The sequence below is a fragment of the Rhinolophus sinicus genome, chromosome 3 (genome assembly GCF_057876585.1).
Source record: "Rhinolophus sinicus isolate RSI-liver-muscle chromosome 3, RSI-T2T, whole genome shotgun sequence".
NCBI lineage: Eukaryota > Metazoa > Chordata > Mammalia > Chiroptera > Rhinolophidae > Rhinolophus > Rhinolophus sinicus.
The window spans coordinates 54,197,228-54,217,346 of record NC_142503.1 but is presented as its reverse complement, the minus strand read 5'-3'; the positions used below and the strand labels follow the sequence as shown (position 1 = coordinate 54,217,346).

The 20,119-nt window shown below is 36.1% G+C and overlaps 1 protein-coding gene across 4 annotated transcripts in view; it reads right to left on the bottom strand.

The window, feature by feature from the left end:
* The window catches only part of VCAN (versican), a 103,723-nt gene that overhangs the window by 40,395 nt on the left and 43,209 nt on the right, over nt 1–20,119 (bottom strand). For 3 of the 4 annotated variants that reach the window (XM_019746377.3, XM_019746374.3, XM_019746375.3), the window contains exon 7: nt 15,584–18,553. The exons of the other annotated variant lie outside the window; for it this stretch is intronic. In XM_019746377.3, coding sequence (XP_019601936.3) covers nt 15,584–18,553 — 2,970 coding nt within the window. The remainder of the gene's footprint in view (nt 1–15,583; nt 18,554–20,119) is intronic. 4 annotated transcript variants of the gene reach the window in all.

The window sequence follows — 20,119 nt, the reverse complement described above, 5'->3', positions numbered from 1 at the left end:
TGACGGAGCCACCTGTGTCCCCCATTGCTAGGGAGATTGTTCCTGTTGCAAGAAACCACTCCTTTCCATGTATGTAAGGATCAACATCTAGCATTTACTGATAAGTCAGAAAAGAAAAAAAACTCTAGTGAGAAGGAAGCAGTACTGCTTGTGTTCTTTATCCATCAACATAACTATAGACGTATATGAATTATCAGTAAAAACTCTACGAAGCTCCATCTATGTTTTTAACTATGGTTTGTTAAAAAAAAAAACCACAAGATTTTTATGTAACTAGAACACATATACTATATTTACGTTTCCCCTTTCACTTTAATAAAAACAAAAGAGAAATCTCTGTATTCCATCGCATCTTCACTGTACTATATCCATAAAATACTATTTGTGGAGGGCTGGGTTACTCCTACCTAAAAACACTTCCTCATTACCTTTCACACATTACAGTTCATTTCTTATATCTCCATCCCATTCTACCCTATACATCCAGACTTTCAACTATGTAAACAAAGGCTGATGGGTACTCAAAGAAATGAAAAAGTATTTTTGCCATAAGAGAAGTGAGATCAATGCATAGCTCTAATATATTAAAATTTAAAATACAGACAATTTCTGCCAACTACTCCTAATCACCAAACTTACGAAAATGACTAAATGCCTTACCTTTTTTCAAAAACTAATTAAACAAATAAGTTCATTCAATATTGGATCACTGAAGTTGTTACAGTGATCTTATAGTGCCCCATGGTATATATATTTTAAAAGAGGACACAGTAACATTTTCAGATAATAATCCTTGTAATATGGCTTGTGGTGAAGCCTACCTTTTTGCTATAAAAAAAGAATGAGAGAATATATATGCATATTCATATATATGTATATGAGAGCATACATTTTAAATGCCTTTTGTATAAATGAATCTCTTGAAATATTACATGAATAAGTCTAATCACCAAATTAAGTAGTCCGTCACTGCTAATACTATCTGAATATAGTTGAGTTAAGCCAGAGTCAGTTAAATTATTAGGTACAACTTCGTAAGTTTTAACTGGAGCTTCAAAAATGTGCCTATCTTAATGCTTATACTCTTGTTTTACATTTAACCCTTTTCATTATGTGGAAATAAAACTAGAATTCACATTAAGAAATATCATACACACAGACATTAAATTCACACAGTACCTTTCATGTAAATACAGAACGAATTTTTAACAAGAAACATTGATCTGTGTCAAACATATAGAGAATTCCCACCACATTTTGTACCTTTATATAAACAATGGAGATAAAACTAATCATTCAACCAAGCTTCTCCAGCCAAACAAAACAGTAAATAAGGAAATAACATTCAATATTGTTTATTTATAAACTGCGAGGCCAGGAACAGGGTAAAAATACTCGTTGCAATTATAGATTTGTATGGTTGTCTAAATAAATTCCTTATTTTTAAAAATATTATTTAAAATAAAACTGATAAAAACATATTCCATGATCTTCTTAGTGAATAATTACACAAGGAGATTCCATCAAGTATGATGTTGGTAGCTGTAAAAATAAGTATAGTGGAGAAAAGCAGAGAGAAGATACGAGGTTGTCAGTGTGTCAAATGTCAACATGTCAGGAACTGACACATCATGATTCTCACCTAAATGTTTTACAATAGAATGAATAATTTAAAAATAAAATGTTTTCCTAGGAAAGAATGAAGAACTCTAACTGAGAATCAACAACTTTTATAATAATTTCACTATCAACATGTATTTAGTCTACTTAATTAAATAAAGACCTTGGCATTCCCTTTATATTCTCTAATTTTAGTTCCAATGAAGAAAGTATATTATTTGAGTCCTTTTTCCACTCAGTGTTAAGTGGATGAGGAACTCTAACATTTCTGATTACTTATAAATCTATGAAGACTTCCCTTAGCCCTTTAGATCACCATATCAGAATATTTCACCAAAAGACTCAACCCTTAGGTGCAGTGTATTCCATTTTCTAATCTAAACAAATATCACAATATTTCAGTCACAGCAATAAAAACACAGCAAAGAGATGGTCTTCGCATATACTTTACAAACACAGCTCAGCTTTTGCACACAAAAATTTAATTCATTACCATAACCATGTATGTCACCCACTTGTATTATCTCCTCAGGAGCCAACTGATTGCACAGTATTTACTGAGTATCTATTAGGTATCAGACTGAACAGTAGGCACTTGCCTACCAACTTTATAGAGACCTATGAACTCAAAGCATATCTTCCAAGTCTCTCTTGCTCTTGTTCTTACTCTCAGTCTCTCAGGAACAAATGCTCTTGCCAATAGGTTAGAGAAATAGCCTTCCTAAACTCTTTTTCCCTTATTTTAAAAGGAAACGTTTGAGTGTACATATTGCAAGCATACCAGTCATTGTATTTAAATCATGATTCTTTCTCCACCTACCTCCCAAGTATCTGATCTCACTTGCCTTCAGAATAGTAGAAAACATTTTAAGCTGTTTTATCTTGTGCTTCTCATTGTGCCACAAAGTTGGCAATGACCAAAGAACTATCAGCTCGTCATAATAGTGATTGAGGAGCAAAGATTTATTTTAAAAAGGACTCATTTGATATGTATTACAAAAATGTTCTTCTAAGTGAGAATTCTTAAATAAAACGAAGCATACAAAATGAGAGTTGAAATTATTTTGTGTCCTTTTTCTTAGAGGTATATTCTCACAATTAAGTGACTAATACTCATTGTTTAAATAAGTTGCATCAGTTTCCAAATGGTTTCATTGGATTCCTTAATATTGGTTTGAGGATGAGGGAAATATTATTTGCCTAGGGCTTTGAAGAGAATTTTTTCTGCCAGCAGATTCTCTACAGATCAATTTACATTTTATTCTTTCAGTATGGCTAGTTTATTCTCATAGTTCTAAAACTTCAAGGAGGGTATAGTGGTATGAAATCTATCTAGTTTAGATAGGCGAATACTTTCCTGCCACCCACACTCCTTTCATTGCCACCTTACGTCTAACCCCTACTCCTATTTGCTCCCCCGTTGTTTATTCAGTTGGTGAAATTACTTCTTCGTCCCCCCTTTCTTATCACCACTCTACACCCAGCACACATGTTATCAGACAGTTGCAAAAGCTATAATTATTAAAAATAGAAAAGTTTCCTTGTAGGGCATGGTGGGAGAAGGGGGACACCTGTGCTATTGTGAAAGCAGGTAGCTCGTTCCAAAATCGTGATCTGCTCTATTTTGTATTAACAGTACAACCTGATGGAATAATTAACATTCTCACCTCTTGGATGAACAAGTCCTTATAAAAGACTGCTCTATTTTAGAATTTTATTCTAAGGGTAATATAACTTTTATTTGGATTTCCAGAGTCAAACCACAGAACTCTACACAGTGTGTGTACAATCTTTTCTATGTTTATGTGAATGTATTTTAACAGCTTGACTCGAATATACTGGTACCATGGTTAATAGATTTTTTTAGTGGCATTTCACACAAAGCTTTATTGCTAGCTGACCTCAAATTATTCACCAAGTACTTTTAAGTACTTCATGGCGGAGTTTTGTAGACATAGCACAAGTATTCCAGTCATACTGTTAGCCGACACAAAACATAGTTGCTAAGATGCATAGGCAGCTGGATAAAGTTCATGTTCTCTTTAGGGAAATTTACAATTTAAGTTTAAGAGCTTTTAATTAAATGTAAGCATATACCAATCTATTCAGCAGAAATATATCAGGATCACATTTCTTTATTAAAATGATTTCATTTTAATGAGCGAGATTTTGTTTCCTTATTTTAAAAATACAATAGACAGCCATACTGAAGTTTGTGAGAAATACTTATAGAATTTAACTAGAGAAAGCTTGAAGTTCTTTAAGATGTTTCGATTTTGTGACACATACCTATAGATCTAATAACCACTCAGAAATAAATGCTTCAATTTCATTCACTTTTAATATATTCTTAATTAAAATAAAATTCTAACTGGCCCCTTATGAAGCAAAGCAAACGACCTAATGTGAATTTCAACCAGATTATCTCAGACATCTTAAATTCCTCAACATTTTCAAAATTTGAGATTAAAATGGTACCAACACATGATGCTAAAAAAAAAATGACATTAGTAATCAAGATATAAACATTCTCCCCAGATTCTGTCAAATATTTTTGTTAATTATCTTAATATTGAAATTTATGTAATATTTATATCAATACTCAATCTCCCCAGAGATGAGAGATTGAACTAAAGGTTGGGAGATCAATATTGGATTCTGTGACCCATCTCTCTCTATTAGCTCTGCTAGCCGAGGTTCATTTGGTGCATCACCCATGCATGTTATCTTATACTGACAGACCCCTCTTGCTGAGCAAGAAGCTCAATATTTCTCAATTCATGAATTTTATACCCAGAAAGGGTAAGAGATATATATATATATATAGACAGTAGAAACGTTCCTGATGACCTCACTTTTAAGAGGCAGACATGTTATGAGGATGATAAATGGGTATCATCTCTTTTCCCAACTTCAGATAATCCTCTAGTAATGTTGTTCCCTCAAGTGGAAAGAATATATTTAGATACACTCATGTGCTATAAGTGCGTTTAAGGAAATATCACTGAGTGTGGGCTCTTCTTGCTTAGAGAAAAGGCCCAAGGGATTATAACTTCCAATTTTTAAAGAGTAAGGGCTTTGCTGGAGAGCATAATCAAGTACTTTTGGGCCCTTCAATCATTTCTGAACAATGAGATAAAGAGCTTTATGAAAGTAAGCCAGGTTATTTGGTTTTTAAATGTTTCCTTGAAAGTAGAACAAATAAACAAAAACCAACCATAGGGCAGTACTTTTATTATCTTTTTCATCCTAGTTCTCTATCATTGTCAAAGCTTATTATAGATAGATAGATAGATAGATAGATAGATAGATAGATAGATAGATAGATAGATAGATAGATAGATTACCAGACATCCTAACACCAGAAAAATGCTTTGGTCAGATTCATGGATTTAAAATTTAAGTAAAAGCCTTGACTAAAGTAAAACAAATGCCTCTCATAAGTAAATATATACATTTCCTTTCTAAGCCTTCCCCACCCCCAAATGATAGCTACTAAGCTAAACTTTACCAAACACTTTTTTTCTTTTTTAAATTATTCCACTTCTTTCTTCAAAAGTCAGTAGTAGTTTCTGGTCACCTCTTCCACCTGACCTCTACAACACAGTGTTCACACAGCTCCATTAACTGTCCCCACATTTATCCTCTTCCTTCAGTTCTCTGTTGTCATTCTCTGCTTCTCTGCACTGGAGAACAGCAGCTCCACGGCCCTGTCTCCATATCCTCATTCCCATCTCTGACTTCTGCTCAAGAAGAACCCCCTCGCCCCCCATTTGGTAGACTTTATAAATCCCCATTTGAACTTCACCCATTCATTTATGAAGGATCCAGATGAAACCCTCAGTTCTCCAATATATAATATCTTCTCTAAAACTCCTTAGCCTAAGCTGGTTGTATCTTTGATTTGTATGCCACAGGATTTATGTCATATTGTTTCTTATTTATAAATTCCAAAGTTGTTTTATATTTTTATCTCACCTCTCTTACTAAATTCTACATTCCATAATTAAAATGAAGGGATCCTTTCCACACATAATGCTCTTCATACTCTGGCCACTTAGTCCCTCTTTTGGCAATTTAGTTGGAAGAATGTCTACACAGTTATCATCAAGATTGAAAAGGTTTACCTTTTACTACTCTGATATTTCCTTTGAAAGATTTACATTTTTGACTAAAGAAATTTTTGTTCTTTGACTGCAATAACAACTCAAATTCTGAGATACAACTAAAGAACCGTATAGATAACTCAAACACTGAAGACTTACAGTTATAAAAATCCAGATAATCTAAATGTGCAGGCACAATCTCACTATTTTTTTAATCATTCATTTTCTTTCCAAATCCAGCACTACATATAAGTTTATCTTAGGGTGGTAATCACTGCAATTCTCAAATGTAAATGTATAATGAACAAAAATTACTTTGTCAGTATAGCCAAAAGAATCTTTAAACCATAAGCATACATATTTTCTTTTACTTTCCATGTTGACAGAGAGGAGAACATGGATGGATACAGCCAAGTTAGGTATGCAGTTCTTGGTAATTTGAGATATATTCTCCACCCTTCAGTATCACTACTGATTCAATAACAATTATTCCTGAAACTTTTAAAGACATGTATTTCAATGATATTTACTTGTGTTTTCTTCCTCACTGAATGCCAAGGTTCATTTAACATTGGTGACAAAAGCTACACTTCCCCAAGTCTGATCAAAGACCTCCATTTCACTCATGGGAGACTGAAGTAGATATAGATACATTTTTTCCCTCCTTACAATTGGCAAAGTACAGCTCAAACTGGCAGAGGCTTTATTAAAGCAGTCCCTTCCCCAAGAATGTCTGTATTTCAGCCGGCTGTCTGCAGGTCAAAAAGCCTTTAGTTTACTAGTAGTGTTCAGTCCTCATTGTGCATCCAAATCACACAGGGTGCATTAAAAAATACAGATACTACTAATAAAAATTAAACAAATGAAGCAAATTTAAGAGGAGAAGCTAAAAATATACAAATGCCTGACCCCACCACTCGTTCAGATTCAAGTTGTCCAGTGGCGAGGGAGGGGTGGTTATTTTTATTTGGAGGTTCCCTGGTGACTCTCAGATACAGCTGGGGTTGAGGAGCAATGTTAACAGTATTTAATGTGCTGGGTGATTTCCTGGTGTTTCTCAAAGCCTTGCAAGGAATGGCATCATGGTTGGTTAGCTGGCTGGTGGCTGGCTGGTGCAACTCTGGGCTTTCCCAGGTGTACTGGGTGATTGTTTTGTGAGGGGATGAATGCTCAGGTTCCTGTGAGGCCAATTCTGAGACTCTGCCTGCTAAAGATGCTTCTTATATTATTTCATATTACCTCAATTTTCCCTTGTACCAAAGCAAGCAATTTTCCTTTATTATATATTCTCTTGCTTACTGTTTCTAGTTGCCTTTCCAACTAGGCTATAGATTGCAATATCTTCTTTTTCCCAGCCACAGAGTAGCTTGATTGAATAACTTTATTTCAACAAACCTCTAACACATTTCCTGGGGGTAGGTGTGAAGAGAGATGGACAGAGAATGTTTTATCTCCAGAGAGTAAAATGGCTCCCCCAAAGAGCAGAGCAAGGTAAGATTGCAACATAGTGAAAAATAATAATTATACTGTGTCCTCTTACACTCTACAGAGTATACATTATAGTTCTTTTTCTCTTCCTCAACTTAGAAAAGCCAAAACTTTCAGAAACCCAGTATACAAATCTTATAGCCAAAGCAACTAAATGACCCTGTGAGAACCAGGAATATGGAGGTACAAAGCCAAACGATGAAACCACTAGAAGCCAGACAAGGTGGGGTAAACTGATTATACACGTGCAGAAGGAGCGCTAGATATAACACCGTGACACGGTATGTCATATTTTCACAGAAAGAAATGCTGTAATATAATTAAACTTTTCCTCTCACCCCAGAGATTCTTCCTATCCAGTTTAAAAAATCTTCTATATAAACCTTAAATTATTTATGGAGCAATACTTTATACATTATCGCAGTAATTCTAGCCAGTATGTAGAAGATTCACCATAATTTATTTTCCTCCCAAGAACCAAATCATTCTTTTTAAGAATAATTATAGCCTTCTTGCCAAAAGACAGGTGTTTTCCTCCAGATTCATACTCAAAAGTCTAAACACTGGCGTATCTCTCTAAGGAGCACCAATTTTTCATGCAATCAAGTTGGTCCTCAGCTGTCCACAGGATGCTGTAAGGAAGAATATTTTACATTTTTTACCGCTGCTTTTCTGCTGTAAAGAATTCAAACTACTGCTATACAAATGAAAAGAAATACACCACAATTTTCACCAAGACATCACCATCCCTACGGCCTTCCATTAGAGTCATTCTTGTAATTATTCTATCCATGAAGCCACTGAATAACCAACTCTCCTTTTTGTACCTCACTGAGGTGTCATGTTTTGTAAACTGACAAAAATAGGCAATGCCTTCTTTAAGACATAAAATTTTCGGTTTTGCCTCATTAAGATGGAACCTAAGAACATTTTTTTTCCCATTTCTTGTACCCCTATTGCTCCTCTCACCATGAATGTCTCTCCCCTTGGTTATACCCCTCCCCCACAAAGTGCTGAACACGGTCTGGACCCGTGAATACATTTTTTATTCATCTCACAAATGAATGATCTAAGAGCTATTAAGAAGAATGTAATCCCTGTGCAGAAAACTGGGGGGTTTCCTTGACAACAACAAAAAGACAGCAGGGAATGCCCATGCATTCTATGAATATGCAAGAAGAGGCTAGGCCCAGCACCTGGAAAATTTTATAAAGGATTTGGGGAAAAAAACACACTCCTCTTTTTCTCTGAAAAACAAAACAAAACAAAAAAAACAACGAAATTGGTAGTTACCAAAATCATAAGCCCAATTTTCACACAAGAAAAAGAGCAGAAAGCTAATGAATTCTACACATAGGTACTGGAGCATCAATACGATATTTAAATGTAGACTAAAGGCTGCAGCTGCTTCTGATCTGCACCCAAAACAGCATCACTGAAACAAACACAATCCATAGAGGATTAAAATTTTAACAAGCTCTTGCAGTCAAGCAGATACTATGTAATTAATTAGTTTGGCTCCCCATGGTATAAATCATCTTGAATTTTAAGATAATTTAATTTTTACCAATTTAATACAAAACAATTTAAATTTCCCTACACCTGTAAATTCAGAATACAATAATTGCTAAAACTGAGAGGGGATTAGTTTGTACTAAGTAGGTCCCATGTGCCAGGCACTGCTTTTGGTGCTTGCAGTCACGGAGTGTTAAATGTGTAACGTTCCTATCATAGAGACTGGCAAGTCCTTGAAGAGATCCCTTTCTCCTTTAAGCAATCTGGTGAGATCGCAGTATTATTATATAGTTTTAATGTTAGAACAACTAAGGCCTTTAGGGATTAAGCAATTTATTCAAGGTCAAACACATCGCAAACAACAATGTTGACAATGAACCCAGGTCTGTTTCCAAAGGCTCTTTTCACTACATCAACCACCTTTTCTATGTATCCTATGGAACCAAATAACTACCCATCCATTTCATTCAGAATATCACAGAGCGCGTGTGCTTCAAAAATCCAGGTCTAGTGTAGAAAGTAATTATTTGAGTATTTGTTGAATAAATGAGAAAAAAACTGACAAAGAAACTAAGAAATTCCTTGCTCCACCTTGCAGATAAGTAAAAGAGGGACTGACTTTAGGTTCCCCAACTCATAGTATCTGTTTCTGTAATACTACTGATTCAAAATTCACTTGAATTAAGATGTCATAAACTTTTAAGTCACTTTTTAGAGTATGCAGCCCACTCTTTACAATGTCGTTTTATTGAACTTTACCACTGGATGACTGTGAACCATGATATTTCATGGGACTGTATCTTGAAAAGTTAAATATACTGAACCTACAGATGATGCTATCCTTATCAAAAAAATATGGATCACTGAAGAACACAAAAATAATTTGAGAACACTCCCTCCTGAAGAAGTTGGCTGAATATCTCTGGTTTTCAGGAACCTGTAATCATTTCCAGGTGAATCCTAAAAAGCCAAGCATCTTCTGAAGCAGGTCTTGCCCTCTCTATTGTCCCAGCGTTATTTAGTAAAATGTCTGGTTAGACCTGGAGCTCCTTAGGTCCACTTTTGAGCCTAGGTTGGGAAGCACTAAGCTAATAACTGGTTTCCATTAATTTGTTTTTGATCTACCCCTCCAACAAGGACCGGCTAAGTCTCGTCATTCTCATGAAACAGTCTCTGACTTTCCTGCCTTCGTCGAGTCCTTCCTTCGCTGACCTCATCTGCCATTCACAGCCAATACCATACGACTTAGTGTGTCATTATATGTTCTTATTCTGCAATTATATTTGTGTTAATATGGGTTCCCAAATGCACTTAAAGTCCTTGAGAGCAGGGCCTGTGGTTTATGTTTATTTTGTGCCCCTTTTAATATCTGTCAAAGGACTTGGCATACTGTAGCTTTACCTGAAAATAATCTTTGATTGACTGTACTCAGGGGCAGGTAGTGTGAACCCTTCTCTCAGGTTGCTGCCAATGATAGCTAAGTGGTATTTGTCTTTGGATAACACTCCACCTCAGTAGGAGCTTTGATAATGACAAGTTGTAATTGCAAACGTCATTTTCAGAAAAGAAAAAAAGGCATTGGTTCATCTTAGGAAGAAGATAAAGTTCCTTTTAGTCATCTATGGACCACATCTTTGATTATTAAACCTCAAGCGGTGAAGAAAACAATTTCAGTTTCTTTAATTCATAAGACATTCATAGAGCATTATAAAATTGCGATTCTATGTATGTGTGTGTCTGTATCTGAGCGGCAGGTGCATGTATATGTTATATACACAAAATATTTCACTTAGGAGGACTTTTTTAAAAAGGTAACCAACCTTTGGTCTGTAGTGCAGTGTTAAGCTCAATAATTTAGAAACAGTAAGGTCAATCCTTTATTTATATTGCAGAAATGAAGGGATAGTAGATAGTCTTTTCCTTTTTCATTATTTGACTAATAAAAGAGAAACTCAATCCTTTTCTAGACTTAGGGAAGCCAAGGAGGAAGGGAGAAGCCATCTCAATCCCCCCTCCCTCCCCGCAGAAAAATGTGCTTCTCTGGCAGGGAGCCACAGCTGGAGTACAGCAAAGGAAACCACTCATGTGTGCAGGCACCAGCCCCATCCACTCTCAAGGATGTGCTCCAAAATTGTGCAGGAACGAAGCAACCTATAGTCAGGGCTACTGATTTCAGCATGCTGTTCCCTTTCCATAGTAGGTCTCTGAATAGGGTGCACAGTAACCCCATAGCAGCAGCAAATTAAACCTAAGTCATCTACTCTGAACAATCCAATAGAACGCCGATGAGAAGCCAGTCTTTCCAGAGTCTATTCTCTTTCAGGAATTGGTGGACAGGTCAGCACCTGAGCCAATAGGAGGTCATCCCTCCTGTGTGTTTATCAGGTGACAGAATCACCTCCCTGCAACAATGCTCCCAGGAGTGTCAAGGCTGGTAGACCCAGTGCCAACAGGGTCAGACCCAGTGTGCCTCTGTTTGCCCATCTGCAATACTTTCCCGAGTTGTCTCACAAGTTATCTCTGAGATTTAAACATGATAATATTCGCGTATGTAAAACGGGGTCTGAAAGTCTGAAGCTCTAAGTGTGAGCTGGGTGAGGGTTTAGCTCTGCACATCCATAGGACATTCTGCAGTGTAACTACATATCATTCCAATTACACATAGGCATCAATATGATTGAAACTAGATTTGCTTAATTTGCTTTACTCAGCATTATACAAAATCATTGAAAGGTAAATGTTAATAAATGTGTGTCAGTCTAGTGTGAATCGGACCAATTTTAAAAATGTTTTAACTATAAAAATCAATACATTCAGGGATGAGTAATTGTTTCTGCTTTATTTTGAGTTGTCTAGATAATATAATTCTCTTTCTAGCTATGTGCTGTGGTGCACATTATTTTAGAAACTACCAAGGGCAAAAGGCAGAGGTTTCAAGAAAGGGGGGCTCCTGTCTCCCCCCTCAAATGTTAACCAGTACAGCCACTCTCTTATCTGCTCAAAATATGAAGGCCCTGAATAAGATTTTGTCTGAAGAAAGGAATCTGATCTTATAATAAAAAAATATGAAAGCAATTTTTCTACATAATAAATTCTACAAAAATAAAAAGTATGTGATTTAAAATTATATGACACTATCTTGTATAAACATTACCTTTTAAAAAATGATGACTGTGTAATGAATGGTATAAATATTGGCATTTGCCCAGATATCTTCTGTTTTCACAGCCAATATTTCTTCTTTTTTTACCCTTTCCTCAACACTATCATATTCATAAAGTAAATCTATAGCTTTATGTACATTTCTAGAATGTACAAACAAAAATGCAGACGGGATTAATCACATGGGATTTATTTTTGAATGATGTCAAGTAAGCAATAAAGTACCATAATTGTCAATAAGGAAACCGAGCCCAATGAATTCTAATATAGAAGCCAAAATTGTCTTTCTCAAAATCTCATTAATCTTTTATATCATTACATTCATTACTTTATCAATCTTCCTATTTATGTAATTTTAGTCTGGCTTTACATTTTCCTTACACTCAGATTTAGATAAATATAAATTAGAAAACTAGCAAAAAAAAAAAATAAAGACCATCTGAGAAGACAAATAACATCAAGCCAGCCTGACAAATAGTATATATCATATATGAACTTGTTTTTTTAAAAAAAACTAGTAAGCCACTTATTTTAAGGTTATAACTATGAGCATTTGCATAATAATATTTGCATATTTCCAAATTATTCTTTGATTTAAAGACACCAATAGGTCAGTTTTTAAAAACATTCACAGCTCTGTCACACTAACCTGTGACATTTCAGATGATTTAGAGAAAAAGCATTCTTTTTTCTTTTTTTAAAAAAGCCCAGAACTACAGAAACTCTTTCTATACCTTTAAGTCCTATAGACTTCATACATGTTCACAAAGAAAACCTTTAATAATGTTTCAAAATGCAGGTGTGCAAATTACTCCTGAAATAGACAGGAGTCATGTTTTCAGTATCCCCTGAACCACTGTTAAACACACCCCATACCATTTTTCAGCTCATAAAACTTTTATGAGCTGAAAAGTTCCTTCAGATTTTTTTAACTGCTAACCATAGTTACCCTCTAGCAACAGCACCCTAAGTTGCTATTAAGATCCATTTAAGCAAATATAACATAAACGTGTCCTGAGTAGCATGTTTTGTTTCATAGCAGTAAAAAAAGAAAATCAAGATTTATATGACTTGCTGAGTGCAGCAAAAAAGTTATGAATGCCTTGTTTTAGTGTAGCATGGGTGGTATTTTTGCTTACTTGGATATACAGTATGTGTAGAGGTCAATTCTATGTTTGTGATTAGATTTATACAAATTCATACATGTACCGAGGATTTTCCAGTCTGGAAAAATGTGCCTTGATACCTAAAAAGGTTGTATTTTTCCTTGTTAATGTACACCTGCCTTAGAACTCATTAATTTAACATCTGCTTTAGAGTTTTCTCTTGCCAAAGTTCAAAATGCTTGAAAAATTAAATTTCTCATAGGAAACAAAGTAAGTAAAAGTAAGCAGTTGGACCTGAGTAAACCTCATTGTCTTCTTAAGACAATACATAATGCTTTTAATCATTATGAGAATGGCTTATAGAAAGCACTCAAAAATGATAGATAGAAGAGAGAAAGAGAAATAGAGGGAGGAAACTAGACAAATAGTCCCCCAACACACAGACAGTGGAATCCCGTCCTCATGGAGATAACCTAGTATTCTGTTTCCACAGAGTTTTGTAACCAATCGTTATCAATGCTGAATAAAAATTAGTTTGAAGACAAATCATGGTCCCATGTTTTAAAAGGGGAAGGAAACACCTAGTCATGTCTCCCAGACCCAGCTGAATTAAGTTCACAACTCAAATGTAAATATGCACCTTTGTATAAATGGTTTCTAGTGAGGTTACTCAGACCCTCCATTTCGGGTAACCATTTATAAACTTAGATTTTTTTTTTTTTCTGATGACTGCCAATTCTTCCAGGGAGATCAAGTTTCACTTTTCCATTTTGTAATTTGATCACTCTAAACTTAACACACAGTTTACCATTTAGAAGAGTTTTTAAATGCAGAACACTTTTTACTGCTTTCTAGATTATTGGATTCAATTTAGTATCTACACTAACAAGGAAGTCAATTGGGAAAAACTGCTGCATCATGTCTCATTCAAATATTTTGTTTTAATTCTCAAATTGTAAGCGTTGGTAGTAATTTTTTTTTTCACTTCTCTTCACTTCTTTCTTTTTCATAGTAACACCTTCTTGTCATTTTTTCAACCCTAATGACAGTGATCCTCATTCCGAATATGTGTCAACTCATCTTCTCTCTCCAACTACAGTTCCAAGAGGCAGAAAAGGAATATAAGAGGAAATACGTTATGGTCTCCAAGAAACAGCACCATTAGCAGGAAAATAATGCTCCAATCCTGGCTTCTTTCAACTGTACTGGAAAGTGGAGATTAACTTCAGTACTCTGGGAATGTATTCCTGTCTCTACTATTTACTGCCCTGGCAAGAGCTTTTACAATGAGAAAATTCTGGATAGTTGAAGCTATAAAGTTTGTACAGTACTAGAAGCCAACTGACTTGACCGTAGAGTTACCTGTTCCCAACAGGTGCACTCCTGAGTACTCTAATGAAGATAGTATCACTCTTAAGTAAAATGACACCCTAAAGGGAATATCCCAACAGGAAGAGAGAAAACCTGCTTCAAAAAAAAAAAAAAAAAAAAAGTATTCTAACCCAACTTCTCAGAGCTATGTCAAGGAAAAAAAATAAATATTTAGTAATTTAATTCACATATTTAAAATAGAATACAGTAACTTAACTAAGATCAATTATCTGAACTTCTGAATTAGAAAAAGACAAACAAATCTGAATTGATCTATTGAACTGTACCTGCTATATATTCTTAACTCAGCTTACCCAACTTAAAAGACGGTGTGGTCTGACCTTTAAGAAGGAATAAGTTATGTTTGATAATGAAAATTGCAAGTATTAATCAATACAAGAGCACAGCCTGTAAGCATTTCGGAAGAGACAAATAAAATATTTGCACAAAACAGAAGACATTGCAAATATTCCTAGAAATAAAACAATTAAATCATAAAATAAAGAACATTATAGCCTGGTAATGAGGTAATGCTGACATATCCACCTTCTGAAATTATATTTGATACAATGAATTATATTTCCTAGAACTGAGCTGGATTGTATTTGTTCTAAATATTTAAAGACTTGTTAAAATACCCAAGGACAACAGCTTAAAAACAGGTTGAACGTGCATGAAAATAACATTTAAACAACAGACCTATATAACCCACCCCATAAGTCATATAATAAACTTGCAAAATACTGAAAGAGAAAAACCGAAGCACACTTGAGACATCTCTCAGCCCTAGGAATAAGAAATATAGTTTAGCTGTCCACAATGAAGGTACTGAAGGTTAATAGTTAAAGACCAATGGAATGTTAACACAGCCTAGTGCTACCTTGAGTAGTAATGCATGGAAAGACATTGAAATTAAAACATTTTGCTCTGCATGTTTTGAAGTGATGTAACATGATGATTTGGTTATATTAGATGACAAAGCAGGGCTTCTTATGACTTTTAACAAAATCGTATCTAACATTCTTCCAAATTGTATAACATATTCTTCCAATGCTTGTACAAATCTGTGAAGCTAAAACACAGAATTTTTTTCACACTCCAGTTATCTTCTAATGGCAGCATTTGGTAGGTTGTTTTTTTTCTTTTCCCCAAAAGTAATTTTCAAGATAAAATGCTGATTGCCTTCACTGGTATGTCTAGAAAGCAAAGACTTACCTGTCTTGTTTTCTTTGACCTCAATAATAAAAACATTTATGTCAGGGTGGAATTTTGTCCCCACTGGGGATTCTGGAGTGGAAAGTGGCTGAGGTCTGAAGGCCTCTTTGCCTCCCACAGTCGGCTGTCTTGTTGGCTGTGTAGCAGAAGGAGTCGTTCGAGTTGTGAAATACTCTCTATCAATATCGGTTTCCGTTCGCCTGGCTACAATATCCTTAAGGGTGGTGGGAGGAACAGGAGCTGCTGATTCTGCAATGATTACCATGTCACTGGTGGTTTCTTCACCAGGTTCCCCATCAATGAGAGGCAGCTCAGTGGATGCTGAAGTTGTGTGAAGTCCGACTACTGAACTGAAGGCTGTAGTGGTATCACTTGGAACTGTGGCTTTAATTGTTGAAAATTCTGGGAGTTCTGTGGCTTTGGGCTTTTTGAATAATTCTGAGCCTAAATCAGTATAATCTAAGGATGTTTTCTCTCTTTCCTCAGTAGTGGTTTCCTCTAAAAGCTGGGTAACACTGGTGCTGAAAGGTGATGCAACTCCCTTTGGACTCGTACCTTCTCTTTCATATTTTTGTTCGGGCCCTGGACTTAGTGATACCTTTGGACCCATGCTTGGTGTTAGTGTTACCACTTCATCTGTTTTTGCTTTGGGCTCAGTGATAGCAGTAGGTGGATAAGACATACTGTGCTCAATTTTTCCAACTGGAGTTGTTTCTAAAACTGGGACTCTCTCAGAACCTGTCACTGAATGGTCTTCAGTGACAGTATATGCTGACCCATCACTGTCTCCTTCATCCGAAGGTGTTATTGCCTCCTTGGCTATGCCAGCTATAGAACTGAGAGCAGGTACTGGTTTGTCTGGAGTCTGTTCTTTCCAAGGGAATTCTTCCTGAGTTGTTCTCTCTGTAATTTCTGTTGTTCTTATAGTTTCAGGAGAAATAGTTGCCTCAAGATCAGTCCGATCAATGGCATGTATGTCTTCAGAGGGTTCACCGAGAGCTTCATCTTCTGATGGAACAGAAGGTACCAACGCTCCCAACTCTGTCTTGGGAATTATAGAAAGAGGACTGGTATTGGAAGTGTTTACATAAGTAGTAGGTTCTTGGGTGCTACTGTAATTAACAAATGCTGATCCTTCCACATCTGAAGTATGTACAAATTGGGGAACAGTAGATACAGGCCTAGAGACATCCATATCTTCTCCTTCATCCAAAGCACTTCCTTCTCTGGTTGCATGAACAACTAGATCTTCCATGCCTGTGATAGGTAGAACTCTTTCTTCAGTTATGGAATCTCTCAAAGTTGACTTTTCTGAAATGCCTATTGATATAGTTGGCTGAAATCTAACTGTGAATCTCCCATTGTCTGTTGTGTCTTCCTCAGTAAACTGCTCTAATGGCTTTTGAGTACTACCTGGGATAAAAGTAAATTCATCTCCTCCATCTTCAGTGAAACTTGGGATTTCTTTTTCCTTTCCACTCACTCCTGTAGTGGTGGGTAGGGCAGGGGGAAATTTTGGAGAGCCTGCATGTTCAGTTGACCCTAACAGCTTTGAGGTTGTATTATCTTCATCCCATGACCATTTTGATACAGTGACTACTTCCACATTTAAAGTGCTGTGGGATGTAAAACCCACATTCGTTGTCTCGTCTTGATAGCCATCTGTTTCTAAACCAACCGGAGTTGTTATAAAGTCTTCTTCCACATCTCTTGCCTCTGTAGGCACCACACTTAGTTTTGTTGTTGTCACTGTTGGGGACTCAAAAGATTTGGTCATTTCCACTGAAGATTCTGTAAGATGACTTTGCTCTGAGAAAGCTGTAGAGAACTTCATTCCAGAGCCACCTTCTTCCTCTGTTTTTCTTATAAATGGATCTTCGGTGATCTTTTCCTGTATTTTATCATTGATATAAGTATCTGTTCTCAGCTCTGGTCTTTGTGTTTCTGTTTTTTCTCTTCCTTGTGTTATTTCTGTTTGCAGAGAGGGATAAATAACTGTGGCTATTCCTTTGACTAATGTTTTATCATCAGAATAAGGAAACAATACTACTTCTGTATGATGCTGTGGTGGGAAAGGTGTAGAGGATACATCCTGGCCAAAAAAATCTTCAAGTTTCCTACCATTAGTTTGTTTCTCTTCCCAGTTGTCCGTGGATGATCCATCATTGTCACGCATAGTTATAGGTGAGACAATTGTCGAGACTGACTTCACATCTTCTAGTTGAGTAGAGGTGGTGTCTTCTGAAGTCTTTGACACTGTAATGACTTCAGGTATCTGGCTAAAGACCAAGGTACTCTGATCAGATCTAACTGTAAATGTTCTGTCCTCACCATCATCTTCTCCCAAGGTGAATTCATAGTGGGTTGCGGTCACTGATTCAGAAATAGTGCTTACTGTTTTCTTTTCAGTTCTGGCTTCCAGGGTCATTGTTGAAGATACAAATGGTGTTTCAGTTACAGAGAACTCCTTGGAAGGAATGTGCTCTGAGATTTCCACAGATGTTACCAAGGGACCCACTTCTATTTGTTCAATTTGTGCAACTGATTCTTGTGTTTGTATATCTTCCATGACACCATCCCATGAATCAGTAGCATGAGGGGAGATGACAGTTGTTGTTTGGGGCACTTCTTCCTTAATTTCAGATATGTCTGGCTTTCCAAGTGGTCCTGAAACTGAAGGTGAGTAATAGTCCATATCCCAAGGCTTCTTAGTTCTCCCAGCAGGTGTATGTAATTCCGTGGCTAATCTGTATGTGACAGTTTGAGATTGAACTGTGGATTTCTGTTCAAAATTGACTATATTTCCCATAGAAGGAAACTTTGTGGTAATGACAGGTAAGTCAGTGATTAAAGGGATGACTGGTGTAGTTCTGTCAGGTATCATTTGCAGTTCTTTGGATAAACTGTGTGATGCAGTTTCTGCAAGGACATTCAGTTCGATGGTTGTAGCCTCTGATATATTCTGTTTAGCTAGAAAAATAATTTCAAAGAGTTGATTAGACAAGTCACTAATAAAAAGCTGTACGTCCAGTGTTTGTTATGTCCTGCTGTGTATTTTGGGGTGACCTAAAAAGGTTTTATGATGGCTGGGAGTCTAAAAACTATACTTAAATGAACCCAAAGACAGACAATTGAACATTTAATACTCACAAATTGATCCCTTGTTTTATGTTATAAGGATTATCTCTGCTTTTATCCATAGTTATGAATGAATGTTCTTGGTTAAGGAAAGTGAATATTATGTAGTTTTAAGATAAGGAGACGCCTAAAAAAATATAAATGCAAAGTTTGGAAACAGTAGATAGGTGATTCATCAGAAACTACAGCAGCAGCTTGAAACTTAGGAGAATTCAGTACTACTATTCTGGAAGCTTCTGTACCCTGCCTCTAGTTTTCTCCCTTCTTCTCAAGCTGCATCCTGTCTCAGGGGAGCGGGAGTGCCTCAGACTGCAAAACAACAAAAAGCCACATCAAATGTACCCAATTTACATATAAACTATTACATTGTCCATAATGTGGAGGGTTTTATAAAAACAGGATATTAAACTTTTTAATACCACCCTTCACTTGATTCCAGGTGTTGAACATTTGTCTTCCTCTTCCCTCTTCCTCTTCCTTTCAACTCTGTAATGTAGGCCTTGTTTCTCACAAATAATAAAATGTTTCTGGCAGAGGCTGCTTGGCATTTGTTGTACTTCTACGTTTTGTTCTATGACCTACACACTATGTTTGTAACTCTTAAGGGTCTTGGTTCCAGGCTTACTTTAGCGTGAAACCCAAACCTAGAACAGGAAATAAAGTACCCACATGATATATTTTAGGTCTGTAATTACAAATCACTGGAAACAACCCTGAGCATCAGAAAGAATGGACTCAGGCAATAAAAAGTAACATGTCATCATAAAATGCTACATTATAATGCCTCCAGATTTACAGAGAATGGCCTGGCCTGTTTAAGGAAATTTAAATCGAATACAAAATTGACAGTGTTGTAGACAAGATTCCTTCTCAACATAGTGAGAATGTGGCAGCTTAGTACACAATGATTCTGTGGTTTTTTTTTCAAATTCAGACTTTCAAAAATCAAAAAGGAGTTGACACTAAACTCATAAGGAACAGTGCTGAGGAAACTTGTAGCCCTGTATAACTTAAAACTAGTTGTATGGGGAATGCCGGTTCCCCCCATAAGAGTTGTCATATCTGTAGTATCTACTATATCTTGTGTCTTAATCACAAAACAGGGGTCTTTGGAAAACAAAATTGGATACCTTGGATCTCCATCTACTCTGTCAAAACTTAATGATAATTAGGGTCAGTGAAACTGCTCTCTATGATACTAGAATAATAAATACATGTCATTACATATTTGTCCAAACCAATAGAATGTACAACACAAAAAGTGAACCTTAATATAAACTATGGACCTTGAGTGATTATGATGTGTCCGTGTGGGTTCGTCAGTTATAACCTTCAGGTTCCACTCTGGAGGGGGATGTTGATAATGGAGGAAGCCATGCCTGAGTGAGGATGGGGATA